A 12470-nucleotide genomic window follows, 5' to 3' on the forward strand; every position below is an offset into this window, starting at 1 on the left:
GCTCTTAGGTGTTCTGCACCTCCTGATGCACTTGCTATTCTGCTTTAGACACTCAAGTTATCTTTCAGAATGATTACAACTACGACAGGAGTTCCCCTGCGGTGCAGCGGGGTTGAGGAGCTGGCACTGTCACTGAGGCAGAGCTTCCACCTTCCGTGAGCACAGCCAAACATGCAAGTGAAAAAACCACAACGATGCCTTTCGAATCCACTTCACGCCTAGAAATCCTCATTTTCCGTGCGGCTCTGCCTCCTTCCCGCGGCAGAGTCCGCAGGTGGTGAATACTGTTCCTTTGCCCTGAACGTCTTTCTCTCACTTTTGAGGGGTTTTGGGGGCGTGCAGATTCTGAGCTGCCACTGTTTCCCTCCCCGTATTTCAGAGATGCAGCCCCACTCTCAGGCTCAGTTTTTGACAAGACAGACGCTCTACTTCCTATCGTCACTCTTTTCCCTTCATCTCATTTTATTAGCAGTTTGAATGTGACGTGTCTAGGAGTCTCTTGCTGTGAGTACATTTGTTTTGTCATCTATCCTGCTCGGGGTTCTCTGAGATGTTCGGATCTGTAGGTTGATTTTTCTTTTTTTTTCCCTCAGCCACACCTGCAGCAAGTGGAAGTTTCCGGGCCAGGGATCGAACTTGAGCCACAGCAACCCCCACCGCGGTGACAACTCGTCGTTAACTCGCTTTGCCGAAAGGAAACTCCCTTACAACTGCTGGCTGTCACCTGTCCAAATGTTTGATGTTGTCCCACAGCTGAGGTGCCCTTTTCTTTTGATCCCAGCAGGGACCCAAGGGGATGATGGCACTGCCCTTCCGAGCACATCAAATCCATCTTCCCCCGTAGGCGCCCCCACCCCCACCCACAGACACGCAACCACACAACCCAAGTGTTGTGCTGCCGACCTGGGGGGCCCGCGGCTGGGTGTGCACAGCAGTGGACACGGCTTGGCCAAAGGTGCAGCTGGAGCAGGTGGCTCACTCTTCCAGGGCCACACCGGCTGTTCGGCCCCTCAAGCATCCTTGGGACCAGGTGCCGGGGACAATCCCACAGGACGGGGACGATGGGATGTCTCTGCTGCGTGAAGGAGAGTCTGGCCACCCACCTTGTCTGAACTGAGATTGAGCCAAAAGCGCTGACCGATGCCGACTTAGGGGGAGAGGCCGACGGCTCTGCCAGATGGTGAAGGGCTTGGAAGGAACAGGTGTGAAAGACCAGACAGAAGACCTGGATAGGAAGGGACCTCTCAGAACGGGCAGACTGTGCTCACCGGCAGCCCTTCAGGGGACACCTGCCACCAGCAAGACCAAATACCAGATGGCAGGTGTGGGTGCAGGAACAAAGGGCCCATTAAGACGGCGGGGGGCCAGACCGGCTCCACCTGCAGTCCTCACCCCACCTCACCAGCTAACTCCTAATGCCTGGCAGGTGCCCACCAGGTGAGAGCCGAGCAGAAAACCCCCCGGGGCCATGTCACTTTCCACTGCCAAAAACCAGTCAGCCACCTGCTGGCAGGTCAAGTGCACGGAGGGCAGAGGCTGGCCGCCTCTAAAAGAAACCCATCTTCTGGACGTGGAGCGGGCCCCGCTTGTCAGCACCAACGCCAGGTCAGGCCCCCAAGCACAGAACGGGACACGTGGCAAGGGGCCTGCACCCACACAGCCACTTCTGAAGGCATGAAGGTCGGCTTCCAGGACAACCAAACGCCCTTAACCAAAGACCAGTGAGCTGACCACCTGCGGCCAAAGCTCTGGGTCCCAGGATGGAGGACGGGGCGGGATGTGGACGTTCACCAACCCAAGCACAGGCCTTCGTTCCCGGCCTGAAAACTCTGGTTTGAAAGGCTGAGACCCCAGAGTGAAGCCTCCTGCAGGGGACACGGCTGGGGACAGGGTGGGTACTCCGGAACCCAGGAGGATTCACAGGCGCTTCCGTGAAAGGACACTAAAGGGCCTTGTGACAAAGGCGCCCAAAAGGATGCTTCAGAGACGAAAGGCCAGCCTTGGCACACGGCCAGGCGCAGACGGCACGGGGCTGCCCCTGGCCACGCGCCTCTCCGACCATCGCCTCGTCTCCGGAGGAGCTCGCTGCGGGTGCAGGTCCCCACACCACGTCCCAGGCACGTCTCGGCATCACGCTCTGGCGACAGTTCCTGCATTTAAAACACTCCGCTTGGAGTCCCCAGCGTGGGTGAGGCGTCTGACCGCAGCAGCTCAGGGCACTGCGGAGGGGCGGGTTCGATCCCAGCCTGGTGCAGTGGGTTAAGCATCCGGTGTTGCCACAGCTGCAGTTTGGATTCAATCCCCGGCCCAGGAACTTCCACGCGCCTAGGGTACAGCCATGGCAAATGAAATCAATCAATGAAGACGGCCCTCAAGTGACTCTATGTATGTATGTATTTATTTTTGCTTTTCAGGGCCACACCTGTGGCATATGGAGGTTCCCGGGCTAGAGTCTGAATTTGAGCTGCAGCTGCCGGCCTGCACCACGGCCATGGCAACGGGGTATCCGAGCCACGTCTGCCACCTACACCACCGCTCACGGCAACACCAGATACCTAACCTGTTGAGCAAGGCCAGGAACGGAACCCGCATCCTCATGGAACCTGGTCGGGTTCATTTCTGCTGAGCCACACTGGGAACTCCCCAGGTCACTCTGAAGTAATCCAAGTCCTGGACTTGTCACCATCCTGCCCCTAAAAGGAGGAAATGCAGGCAGCAGGGACGTCCCGGCCCCAGGGCAGGTCTGGGTGGGAAACAAACTGGTCCCAGCCCCTCTCCTCGGCTGTTGGAGGCGCTAAGGGGAGAATAGGCGGGTTTTCAGAATAAAATGTAGCTTTATTGTAACAGAGGAAAGACCACAAGCCATTAAAGAAAGAGCAGAATCGAACGTCCCCTCAACTCGACAGGCCAAGGGAGGCGTGAACAGCTCGGTGATAAAGTCCACAGCACAATCACTGGAATCTTCTTCTCACGACTTTTGTTTTCAAAGTGAGAGTAAACGAAACAGTCACTGGAATTCTCAAAAGAACAGCAATTTCACAACGCGAGCATCCACACGAGCAGAAGTACAACAGCACAAGGAAAGATGTTGCAGGAGGCGGCATCTGGTCGTCCCGGCACCAGCGGGGCGCTGGAGGTGGCGGAGAGGGGCCCAGGGCCCGAGGGAGGCTGCCCATGCCCGCTCCGGACCCACTCGGCCCAGCCCCGCGGCCACTCCCCCAGCTTCTTGCTGGTCAAAATCCCCACTCACGACACTGAGGACGCAAGGCCCACTGCCTCCCTGGGAAGAGCTGCGTGGCAGACACGCTAGTGGGAGGGGTCGGCTGGTGACTCAGTGTTCGGACACCCAGGACAGCCTGGCCACCCCATGGCGTGGTTACGAGGACCGGAGACCGTTCTATTTAGTAGCTGGACTGAAAGAAAACAAATCCCAAGTCCATGGGGTTCCTGACGAGGCGAAATCAAAGGCGGACCTCCGTGCGGACGGCTCGGGGGGTGGAGCACCCCCCACCCGCAGCGCCTCCGGTCACAGGGGAAGCTCAGCAGCACAGAGAGAGGAAGCGCCCACACCACCAGCGCCGGGAAAAAGAGGATTCCCCTGGATGTCCGCATTCCACAGGACGTCCAGAAAGGACGCGGCCTGTCTCCTCAGCCCTCACGTTCCTGCAGCAGCTGAGCCCTCAACACGAGCGGGTGGCGGGGAAGGGGCGCGAGGAGGGACAGAGCGGGCAGAGGGGTGACCAGACTGCGGGAGACCTGCCAGAAACCCCGAGACCAGGACAACGGCTGTCCCCGCTTTGCCCGGGGGACGCCCCTGAAATGCACTGGCCACAGGTTGGCAGGAAGCCCCGGGACTCAGAGCCTGCAGCCACCATCAGCCAAGGGCCAGCCCCGCCAGACCTCTGCCCAGGGGAGCCCGCCCTGCAGTCACACGCAGACGGGCCACCTGTGGCCACGTATGAGGACGTGGAAAGTGGACCTGCCCACGCTTCTCTGAGGATGCCTCTGGGTACTGACAAACAGGCCTTAAGGCTTGTGTTCCCTGAATGTAGAAACACAAGGCAGACTGAAGCACAACCTGAACCCAGGCCTCTGCCCTACATGGTGACCCCGCGGCTGGACCCCAGCACCTCAGCACGGAGCAGCAGCCACTCGGCGCCTGCAACGCAAGCAGCCGAGGAGCCAGACCTGGGCCCCGCCGGCCTGTGTGCGGCCTGCAGCCAAGGACAGTGTGCTCACCCTACGTAGCAAACGAGCCTAAAACCTGGAGAGGTCTGAAAAGCATGTGCAATTCAAAGGTCCGTGTCCCCCCCAGGTTTTACTGGGACACAGCTTCGCTCACTTGCGTGGGACCTGGGGCAGAGACGGCACCGTCCACAGCCCCAAACAGCTACTGCCTGCCCCTGATGGGAGGTCTGCCGACCCTGCGACGGCCCAGCCCCTCCGGGAGGAGCCTCGCGGGTCAGGGCAGACTGGCTCCAGGATGCCCCCTGCCTGGGGCTCCGGCCTGTCACTCCCCACACGCAGACAACCCCCAGGGACAGTGACGCTGTGGCTGCCCCTCACCCACCCTTCCCAGGCGCCAGCCCCACCGCGCCTCCTGCTCCAAGAGAAAAGGCCGGATGCAGTGCCCACTGGACGACGCGGCAGGAGAGCTCTCAGGACGGCCGGGCGGCCGGAAAGGAGACACGAGGAAGGGAGACAGGCCAATTCCGCACCTTCACTCACTAAAGGATGAGCACGAAGGGGACCGTGCCTGCTGCGCCCGCCAGCGTCGACCAGGACACGGGCGCTCCGACCAGGGGCGGGGGCAACGAAAACAGCACCAAGTAAAAAGAAAGATTCACTCAGGGCAAAGGGAAGACAACCCAGTGTCAGCATGAGATCAGCAAACCCTCACGTCACTACCACTACGCCTATGAGACCCACCGTTAGAAAAAGAAAGAGAGGAGCCTAAGAAAACGCCTATTCCTAGAAAGCCGGGAGGGCACAGGCGGCCTCCTGCATGCAGGGTGGCGCGAAGTTATCTGCGGGACAGACCCACCGGCGCCTCCAGCCCCACAGGCTCCGGGGCTCCCGTGCCTAAGCCCGCGCCACGCACGACACACTGACAGAGAGACAGACCCCGCCAGGGCCGCCCCCTCCACTTGCCTGCTTTCTGGACCCACGAGAAACGCTGGCGCCTCCACCCCCGCCCCCGCGAGAAGCAGGAGCCACGGCCCAGGCCCCCCCGCACCCGGCCCACCTCCAGCCCACTGTCCGAACACCACGTCCTGGGCACTCCTGGGGCCGCCTCCTGGGGGCCCAGGCTGCAGGGGAGCCGGGGCCCTGGGGGCATCTGGCGGGCGGCGGGAAGCGGGGGCGGGGGGTCTGGATCACTCTGGGGGGCTTCCAGCTGACGGCTACTCGTACTCCAGGAACTGCTTGTGATAGAACAGCAAGTACCTGGGGGGAGAGAGCAGGAGCTCACGCCCTGCGGCACCAGGGGCCGAGCACGCAGGCCCCGGGCAGCAGAGACCCAGCGGGGAGCACCAGCGCCCCCACCCACACGGCCCAAGGTCTGCGCCTGCCGCTGCCGCCCAGGCCAGGTTCCAGCCTCAACTCCCGGCCCCGCCTCCCTGCAGCCCCAAGGCTGTCTCCTCAAACTCGGGCTCCACGGGGACCCCGCGGGACGCAGGCCAGCACACCCACCCCTCGCTGTCCAGCACGTCCTCAATGCTGGCCTTGGTGATGATGGCGTCGTCACACTTGAACCACTGGTCCTTGTGCTGCCGGATGAAGCTGGTGTAGTGGCCGCTCTCCAGCGTCCCCTGGTGGTTGACCACCGCAAACAAGGAGTACCTGGTTTGGGGGGGCGGCAGGGAGGTTCCCTCAATCCCACCAGCTCCCGAGACCGTGGTCCCCACGCTCAGAGGCCCGTGTGTGGGGAGCAGCCCACCGACCAACAGCGAGGGCCCAGAACGAGCGCTGACGGATGAGGCCGCGGGGACCGGGCTCAGCCCCCGCCCCGGCGCGAGGCGGTGGGGCCGAGGGTCAGTGCCGGGGACACCGCCGCCGCTCTGCCCTCCTTCCTCCCGCCAACGAGAAGGATGGGAGAGAAGGAGCAGGGACCCCACACCCAGGGCAGAAGGGCGGGCGCACGAGCCACTCGTCAGAGGGTGGGAGGCCCCAGCCAGGAAGCAGGCCAGCCGCCAAAAGCACGAGAACGGCCCCTCAAACGCAGCCGGGCAACGCTCTGGCCACCCCTGCCCAACCACAAGCCCACAGCCCGCCTCGCGCTCCAGCTGCCAGGACACACACAGGCACCGCTTACTTGTTGTCGTTACTGAGACTGTCCGTCGGCTGCTGGTACTGGCCGTTCATCCTGCTCTCCTTGCTGTAACAAAGGGCGGAGACGCAGCATCGTGTAGCACAATTAACGCAAGGCCTGCCGCAGAAATGATGCCAGCACCGTGCCAGGCGCGGCTGGTCCTGCCAACTCCACCCTCGCGGCCCGTGAGGAAACCCAGGCCCAGGCCGGCGGCGTGAAGCGTCGGGACGGAGGCTCGGAGCCGGGATGGGCCCGGCCCCACGGCCCCTGCCCCACGACTTCCGGCTGCCGGCCTCCAGGACTGGGGACGGGTCTCTGCCGCTTGACCCTCCAGCCTGCAGCTGTGCTCGACGGCAGCCTCGCTCATGAGAGACTCTCCTGGCCTCGGGGGAGGGTCCGTTTTAAGTGCTCTGCGACACACCGACTCCGAAACAAGGCCACCGAACTCTCCAAGGGCAAAGTCACACTGCTGCTCTGTGCTCCACGCTTGTGCCTTCAGCTGCAACGCTGCCCTGCGACCCCGTGTGGAGACCCCCCCCGCAGGAGCGCCCCCCTCACGCGGGGACGGTCTCGGGCTGAGTCAGGACAGCCTGGCGTTAGCAGATGCAGTGGCCCCACCAGGGACCTGGCAGCACCCCGCGCGCCCACCCCCCCCTGGGCCGGGGACAGACCTGGAGGCCATGAAGGGGGTCATGTCCAGCTCCAGCGGGAAGGACACGTAGGTGGTGATCTTCCGCCGGAGCTTGGCCGAGTGTTCGAACCGCTGCAGAAACGGGAGAGGAGGGAAGCGGTGTCTCCGCGGCCCCCCTTCCTTTTTAGGCTGCCTCGGCCACATCAGAGCCCAGGGACAGCTTCCACCCATGCCACGGCACCCATGGGCTCAGGCCAGCCGCCACAAGCACGAAATGCTGGGACGTGACCGGGGTGCAGTCGGGGTGTGGGGGGCACTGACACACCAGACCAGACACTTGCAGATCCAGCTCCAGACCTGCCGGCCAGGACCTTCCTTTTCTCCTTTTTAGGGGCACAGGGGTGGCGCATAGAAGCTTCGAGGCTAGGAACTGAACTGGAGCTACAGCTGCTGGCCTACGACACAACCGCAGCCACGCGGGATCTGAGCCGCACCTGTGACCCACACCACAGCTCTCGGCAACACCAGATCCTTAACCCGCTGGGCGAGGCCGGGGCTCGAACCCCATCCTCATCAGTACTAGTCGGGTTTGTGACCGATGAGCCACAACGGGAACTCCTGTCTTAGGTCTTTAAAAGGTCACAAAATAAAAGCAACAGAGACAATGATTTATACACAAAACCTGACAAATGTCCAAAACCAGCACATGCGCAACCTCTGCTGCGAAACCTCCTGCAACACGCTACCCACAGCTCGCGACTCGCACCCACTGCCGGCCTTCCCGGGAGAGGCCGGCCCGAGCCAGGACGAGACGGGAGCGGAGGGTCTTTGCGGTGGGCCTGCGGGATGCGCAGGGAGGAGGAGCAAAACCCTAACGCCGCCCTGAGGAACTCACCCCGGCTTCCTCACGAAGCAGCTCTTCTTTCTTTCCCTTTCCTGCCTTTCTAGGGCTGCACTTGCGGCATACCCAAGTTCCCAGGCTGGGAGTCAAATCTGAACTGCAGCTGCCGGCCTACACCACGGCCATAGCAACACTGGATCCGAGCCACGTCTGCCACCCACACCACAGCTCATGGCAACGCTGGACCTTTAACCCACTGAGCAGGGCCGGGGATTGAACCCGCAACCTCGTGGATACTAGCTGGGTTCATTACCACTGAGCCATGATGGGAACTCCTGAAACAGCTGCAGGTCCTCCCCCTCCTACTCCGGCCGCTGCCCCCCCGCCCCCGCCCCCCCGGCCTGGAGACGCCAGTGGAACTTACTTTGAGATGAAAACAGGCAACAATAGGCAGCTTCTTCATGGTGAGCTGCTTGGTGGACTCCTGGTAGCTGTGGCAACCGCTACACTTGATCTTGGCACTGCTCCCCAAGTGCTCGGGTCTGGTAAACCTGCCGTGCGTTGAAAAATGCAATTTCAGGAAAGAGGGATGGAGAGGTCGGGGTGAAAGGTTATTTTATCACGTTCAGCACTTTAAAAAATATTTTCTTTCATTTCCCGTTGTGGCTCAGTGGTTAACAAACCCGACTAGAATCCATCAGGATATACTTTAATCCCTGGCCTCGCTCAGTAAGTCAAGGACCCAGTGCTGCCGTGAGCTGTGGTGTAGGCAGGGAGCTACAGCCTGGACTGGACCCCTAGCCTGGGAACCTCCATATGCTGCAGGTGTGGCCCTAAGACAAAAAACAAACAAAATTTCTTAAAACTTTTTTAAAAGTGAAAAGTCTAAAGTGCCCACTACGGCTCAGCAGGTTATGAAACCCAACATTGTCCCCATGAAGAAGCGGGTTCAATCCCTGGCCTCGCTCAGTGGGTTAAGGATCCGGTGTGGCTGTGGCTGAGGCAGAGACCTCAGCGGCAGCTCCGATTCAACCGCTGGCCCAGGAACGTCCATAGGCCGCGAGGTGGCCCTAAAAATGAGGGGGGAAAAAAAATCTTGAAATGTGCGACTTCTAGAAATGGAGACCAGATCTGCGGCTGCCAGGAGCTAAGGAGGCAGTGGTGGTGGGTGGGCAGGCGGTGTGGCTGTGAGGGACCCCGCAGGGACTGCGCGATGCTGCTGGCCTGACTCTGATCCTGTGCTCTCACCTTACAGGATGCTACCCCTGGGGGAGCCGGGTAGAGAGCACGTGGGATCTCTCCGGGTTACGTCTTACAACTGCAGGCAAAACGTCAATTATCTCAAAGGAAAAAGGTTACTTAAAAAAAAAAAATGAGATTCGGGGAGTTCCCACTGTGGTGAGTGGGTTAAGGATCCGACTGCAGCGCACAGGCCACTGGAGAAGCGAGGGTTTGACCCCGGCCCAGCACAGTGGGTCGAGGCTCTGGCGTTGCTGGACTTCACCCTGAACAGCCTGGAGGCAAAGACGGGCCCCCCTCCTCCGTAACTCGCCTCCGCAGGCAGTCCGTGAGGGTCGTGGTCCCCGACGCGTGGCTCTCCCCGTTCACCACGCTGCCCTCACTGCCGGGGCTCAGCGGCCAGAAGGGCGTGGAGGAGCCAGGCAGGTCCAGGCTAATGTCCCAGAAAGGGTCGATGGTGGTGGAGACGCCGCTGGGAACGAAAGAGACAAGACGTGTGGGCACGGATGACAGGAGAGCGAGGACGCCGCTGGGCCAGGGGCACAGCGCGCAGACCACCCACGGCCAGGCTGCCCCTGCAGCAACGGCCTCCGAGCCCCAAAGATCAGCACGGCTGTTCCGGGAACTGCGGAAAAACACAAGCTCCTGGGCCTCCGCTGAGGAATCGACCACAGCGCCTGGACCGGGGGCTTCGGGCCCAGGAGCTGGGAGCTGCAGGCCTCGCCGCGAGCCGCCGTCCGGGGCACGCGACGCACTGCCTCACAAGCCGACTCCACCCGAGGAGCCCCGGCAGGGAAATGCTGCAGACAGGCCCACGGGACAAGACGCCCCGAGTCCAGACCCTGCTCGGTCGGCGGCCCGGAGCACCCTCGTCTCGGAGGCGGCGTCACACGGGAACCTGGCCCCTTCCCAATTGCAGGGCCCGCTCACCACAGGTTCGGAGTAGCTTCAGTGGACGACCAGGGCTTTTTAAAAACACAACAACACACCGAAGAGGAAGAAAAAGCAGGGAGGGCCTGAGGGGAAGGAGGGCTCATGACCTCCCCAGCCAGGCCCTCGGCCCCCCCGGAGTCAAAGCCGAGCCCAGGACGAGGGACGCTGCTCCCGAGAAAACGGAGACACAAGTGCGGAACCACCACCAGGGACACCCGTGGGAAGCGGAGACGTGGGGGAGGTCAGAGCAGCCTGGGGGAGGCCCCCGCCCCTGAAGGGCACCCGACGCCGCACCAAGAAGGCCCGGCTGGGGCACCGGGGTCTGAGCCCTTCGACCTCGGCCCGTGACCAGCCCCGTGACAGCAGCGGGCGGCACAGGAGCAGGCGGGTCTGAGGCGGCCCGCGTCGGTGGGAGGCACTTACTGGCACACCTGGCAGGTGACGTCGGACTGCAGCCCGCCCGTGAAGATCTGGTCTATGATGCAGTTGCAGTGGTTGGGGTTGTTGGCCTTCTTCCCATTGTCGTCACCTGGGGAGACCGCAGCCCTGTGATCCCGGCCCGAGGCGTCTTTCCCACGCGGCGGGGAGGGCCGGCCGCGTGCGTCCCGTTTCCTCCTTGTGCCCCTCCCGTGGACTCCCCACCACCCGCCAGGACCCGGAACGCGTCTGCCGGCAGCAACGGGGGAGGCAGGCGACGCCCTCTTCTCCAGTGGAAACGCAACAGTTTCTCACCGGGGGGCCGACACTCTGGCCAGAAGCCCCCAGAAGCCTTCTGCTCCTGGACCAGACAGAATGGGGTCCCTGCTCTAGGAGGCAGCCCTGCAGGACCCCTGCCCATCCCTGTCAGCTCCGGCCCTGGGCATCCGAGAGCCCCGATGGCACACGCTCCCCACACACCCGGCCGGCGGACAACCACACACGCGTGCTGCGGGGCCCGGGCTCAACTACATGCAGGGCACGGGGTGTTGTCTGGGCCCGTGTAAAGTCACGTAAAGCTACACTGTTACAAGGGATACAGGACGGCCGCTGGGTCTTCTGACAGCAGCTGTCTGGAAAGACAGGAGAGAAGACCCCAGAAGGATTTCAACCTTGGGCACAAAAAGTCAGGATACGGGAAACACACAAAAAGATGCCACGAAAAACCGGCCGAAAGTCACCTGAGGTCACGACCCACGTGCAGGGCAGGCCTGGCTGGACGGCCCTCCCTGTGCTGGGGGCCGGGAGACCTGACCAGCCCAGGGCATCCTGACGGCCAGGCTCGCCACAACCAGGCGCCCAGGACGCAGCTCCCTGTCCTCAGGGTCAGAGGCCACCCTGCTGCCCCACCCCTGGCGAGGTCAGCGTAGACACCACGCGACGTTCCCCGCTCAAGACGCACCAAGCAGCTCGCTGTGGACACAGCTCGCTGGGGACAGGGGCCGCCCCCGCCCCGGGACCCTCTCGGGCACCTTTGCAGTGGCGGTGCAGGACGTCCAGGGCCGCGATCAGGAACTCGTGCGCGTCCTGCTGCTCGTACCCCGCCAGGTGCCGGGCGTGCGTCCACACCAGGTGCAGCAGCTTGTACGGGATGTGTGGGGACCGGTGCCCGGAGTAAAACTGCTCAGAGAGAAGGAGAGCGAGCGCTGGACGCTGGGCGTGGAGCTCGAGCAAGACCCTCCGACCACAGCGAGCTCCACGGACAAGCCGCCGCCTCTCCTCCTTCAGCTCCGTTTTTATTTGGAGTTTTTGAGTCTGCACCTACTTTTCTCTATCCCACCATCCACTTCCCAGAGGTGAGCAGAGGGATGAAGTGGGACAAACATTTGTCAAAACAAATACATGCACAAAAAGGTGATGTTTGCTGCGTGTAAACTGTACCTTAATAAACTCGGGCCAAAAAACCAACCCCAGCAGCTGCTGGCAGGTTCCGGTAGGGGAACTCGTTAGGCTTGGCCAGCGGTTCGCCACCTCTTCCTGAAACGGGCCTGGCGATGAGCAACCCGGCTCTGCGGCCAGACGAGCGTGGACCAAGCGTACCCTGCTCTCGCCCCTGCCCCGGGCAGCCGCTGCCCCGAGAGAAACGCGGGGGCGCAACAAGGGTCCCGACACAGTCAGGCCAGGCTGAGGCTGCTGGCCCTGCGGGTGGACGCCTGACGAGCTGCTGGGCCTCCTAGCGGCCGAGGGGGCGGGAGCCAGGCCTGCGGGGTGGCGGGCGGCTGCAGCGGAGTGCAGTCCTGCCCTCGGGGCTGGCTCGGGGTACGTGGACGCGCGTGGCTCAGGGCAGCCTACGCGCCGTCAGACAGAACCTGACTTCAACACAGGCGCCCCGAGAGAAGCAGGATCCCAAGGTCGGGCCACAGAAGAGGAACCCGCCCACCCTGCGGACGGAGCAGGGCACACGCCCTCTGTGTCGTGCTGGACCCTCGCCCGCTGCTGACCCCCACTAGACCCCGGGGCTGCCAAGTCCTCCCCGACAGCCCCTTTGGGAATCCCGTGCATGCCACTGTCGAGGCACCTGTGAAACAGGCCCCCGCCCC

At 62.5% G+C, this 12470-nt stretch overlaps 1 protein-coding gene across 1 annotated transcript in view; it reads right to left on the minus strand.

The window, feature by feature from the left end:
• Positions 1-2814: 2814 nt before the first annotated feature.
• USP22 (ubiquitin specific peptidase 22) overlaps positions 2815-12470 on the minus strand; it is a 32860-nt gene continuing 23204 nt past the window's right edge. Inside the window, exons 6-13 of the mRNA XM_047756670.1 lie at positions 11403-11550; positions 10378-10483; positions 9335-9493; positions 8207-8333; positions 6982-7073; positions 6314-6376; positions 5692-5841; positions 2815-5445 (exon numbers count right to left, since the gene is read on the minus strand). Coding sequence (XP_047612626.1) covers positions 5403-5445; positions 5692-5841; positions 6314-6376; positions 6982-7073; positions 8207-8333; positions 9335-9493; positions 10378-10483; positions 11403-11550 — 888 coding nt within the window. The 3' untranslated portion in view covers positions 2815-5402. The remainder of the gene's footprint in view (positions 5446-5691; positions 5842-6313; positions 6377-6981; positions 7074-8206; positions 8334-9334; positions 9494-10377; positions 10484-11402; positions 11551-12470) is intronic.

This window comes from Phacochoerus africanus, chromosome 14 (genome assembly GCF_016906955.1).
Source record: "Phacochoerus africanus isolate WHEZ1 chromosome 14, ROS_Pafr_v1, whole genome shotgun sequence".
Classification (NCBI taxonomy): Eukaryota; Metazoa; Chordata; class Mammalia; order Artiodactyla; family Suidae; genus Phacochoerus; species Phacochoerus africanus.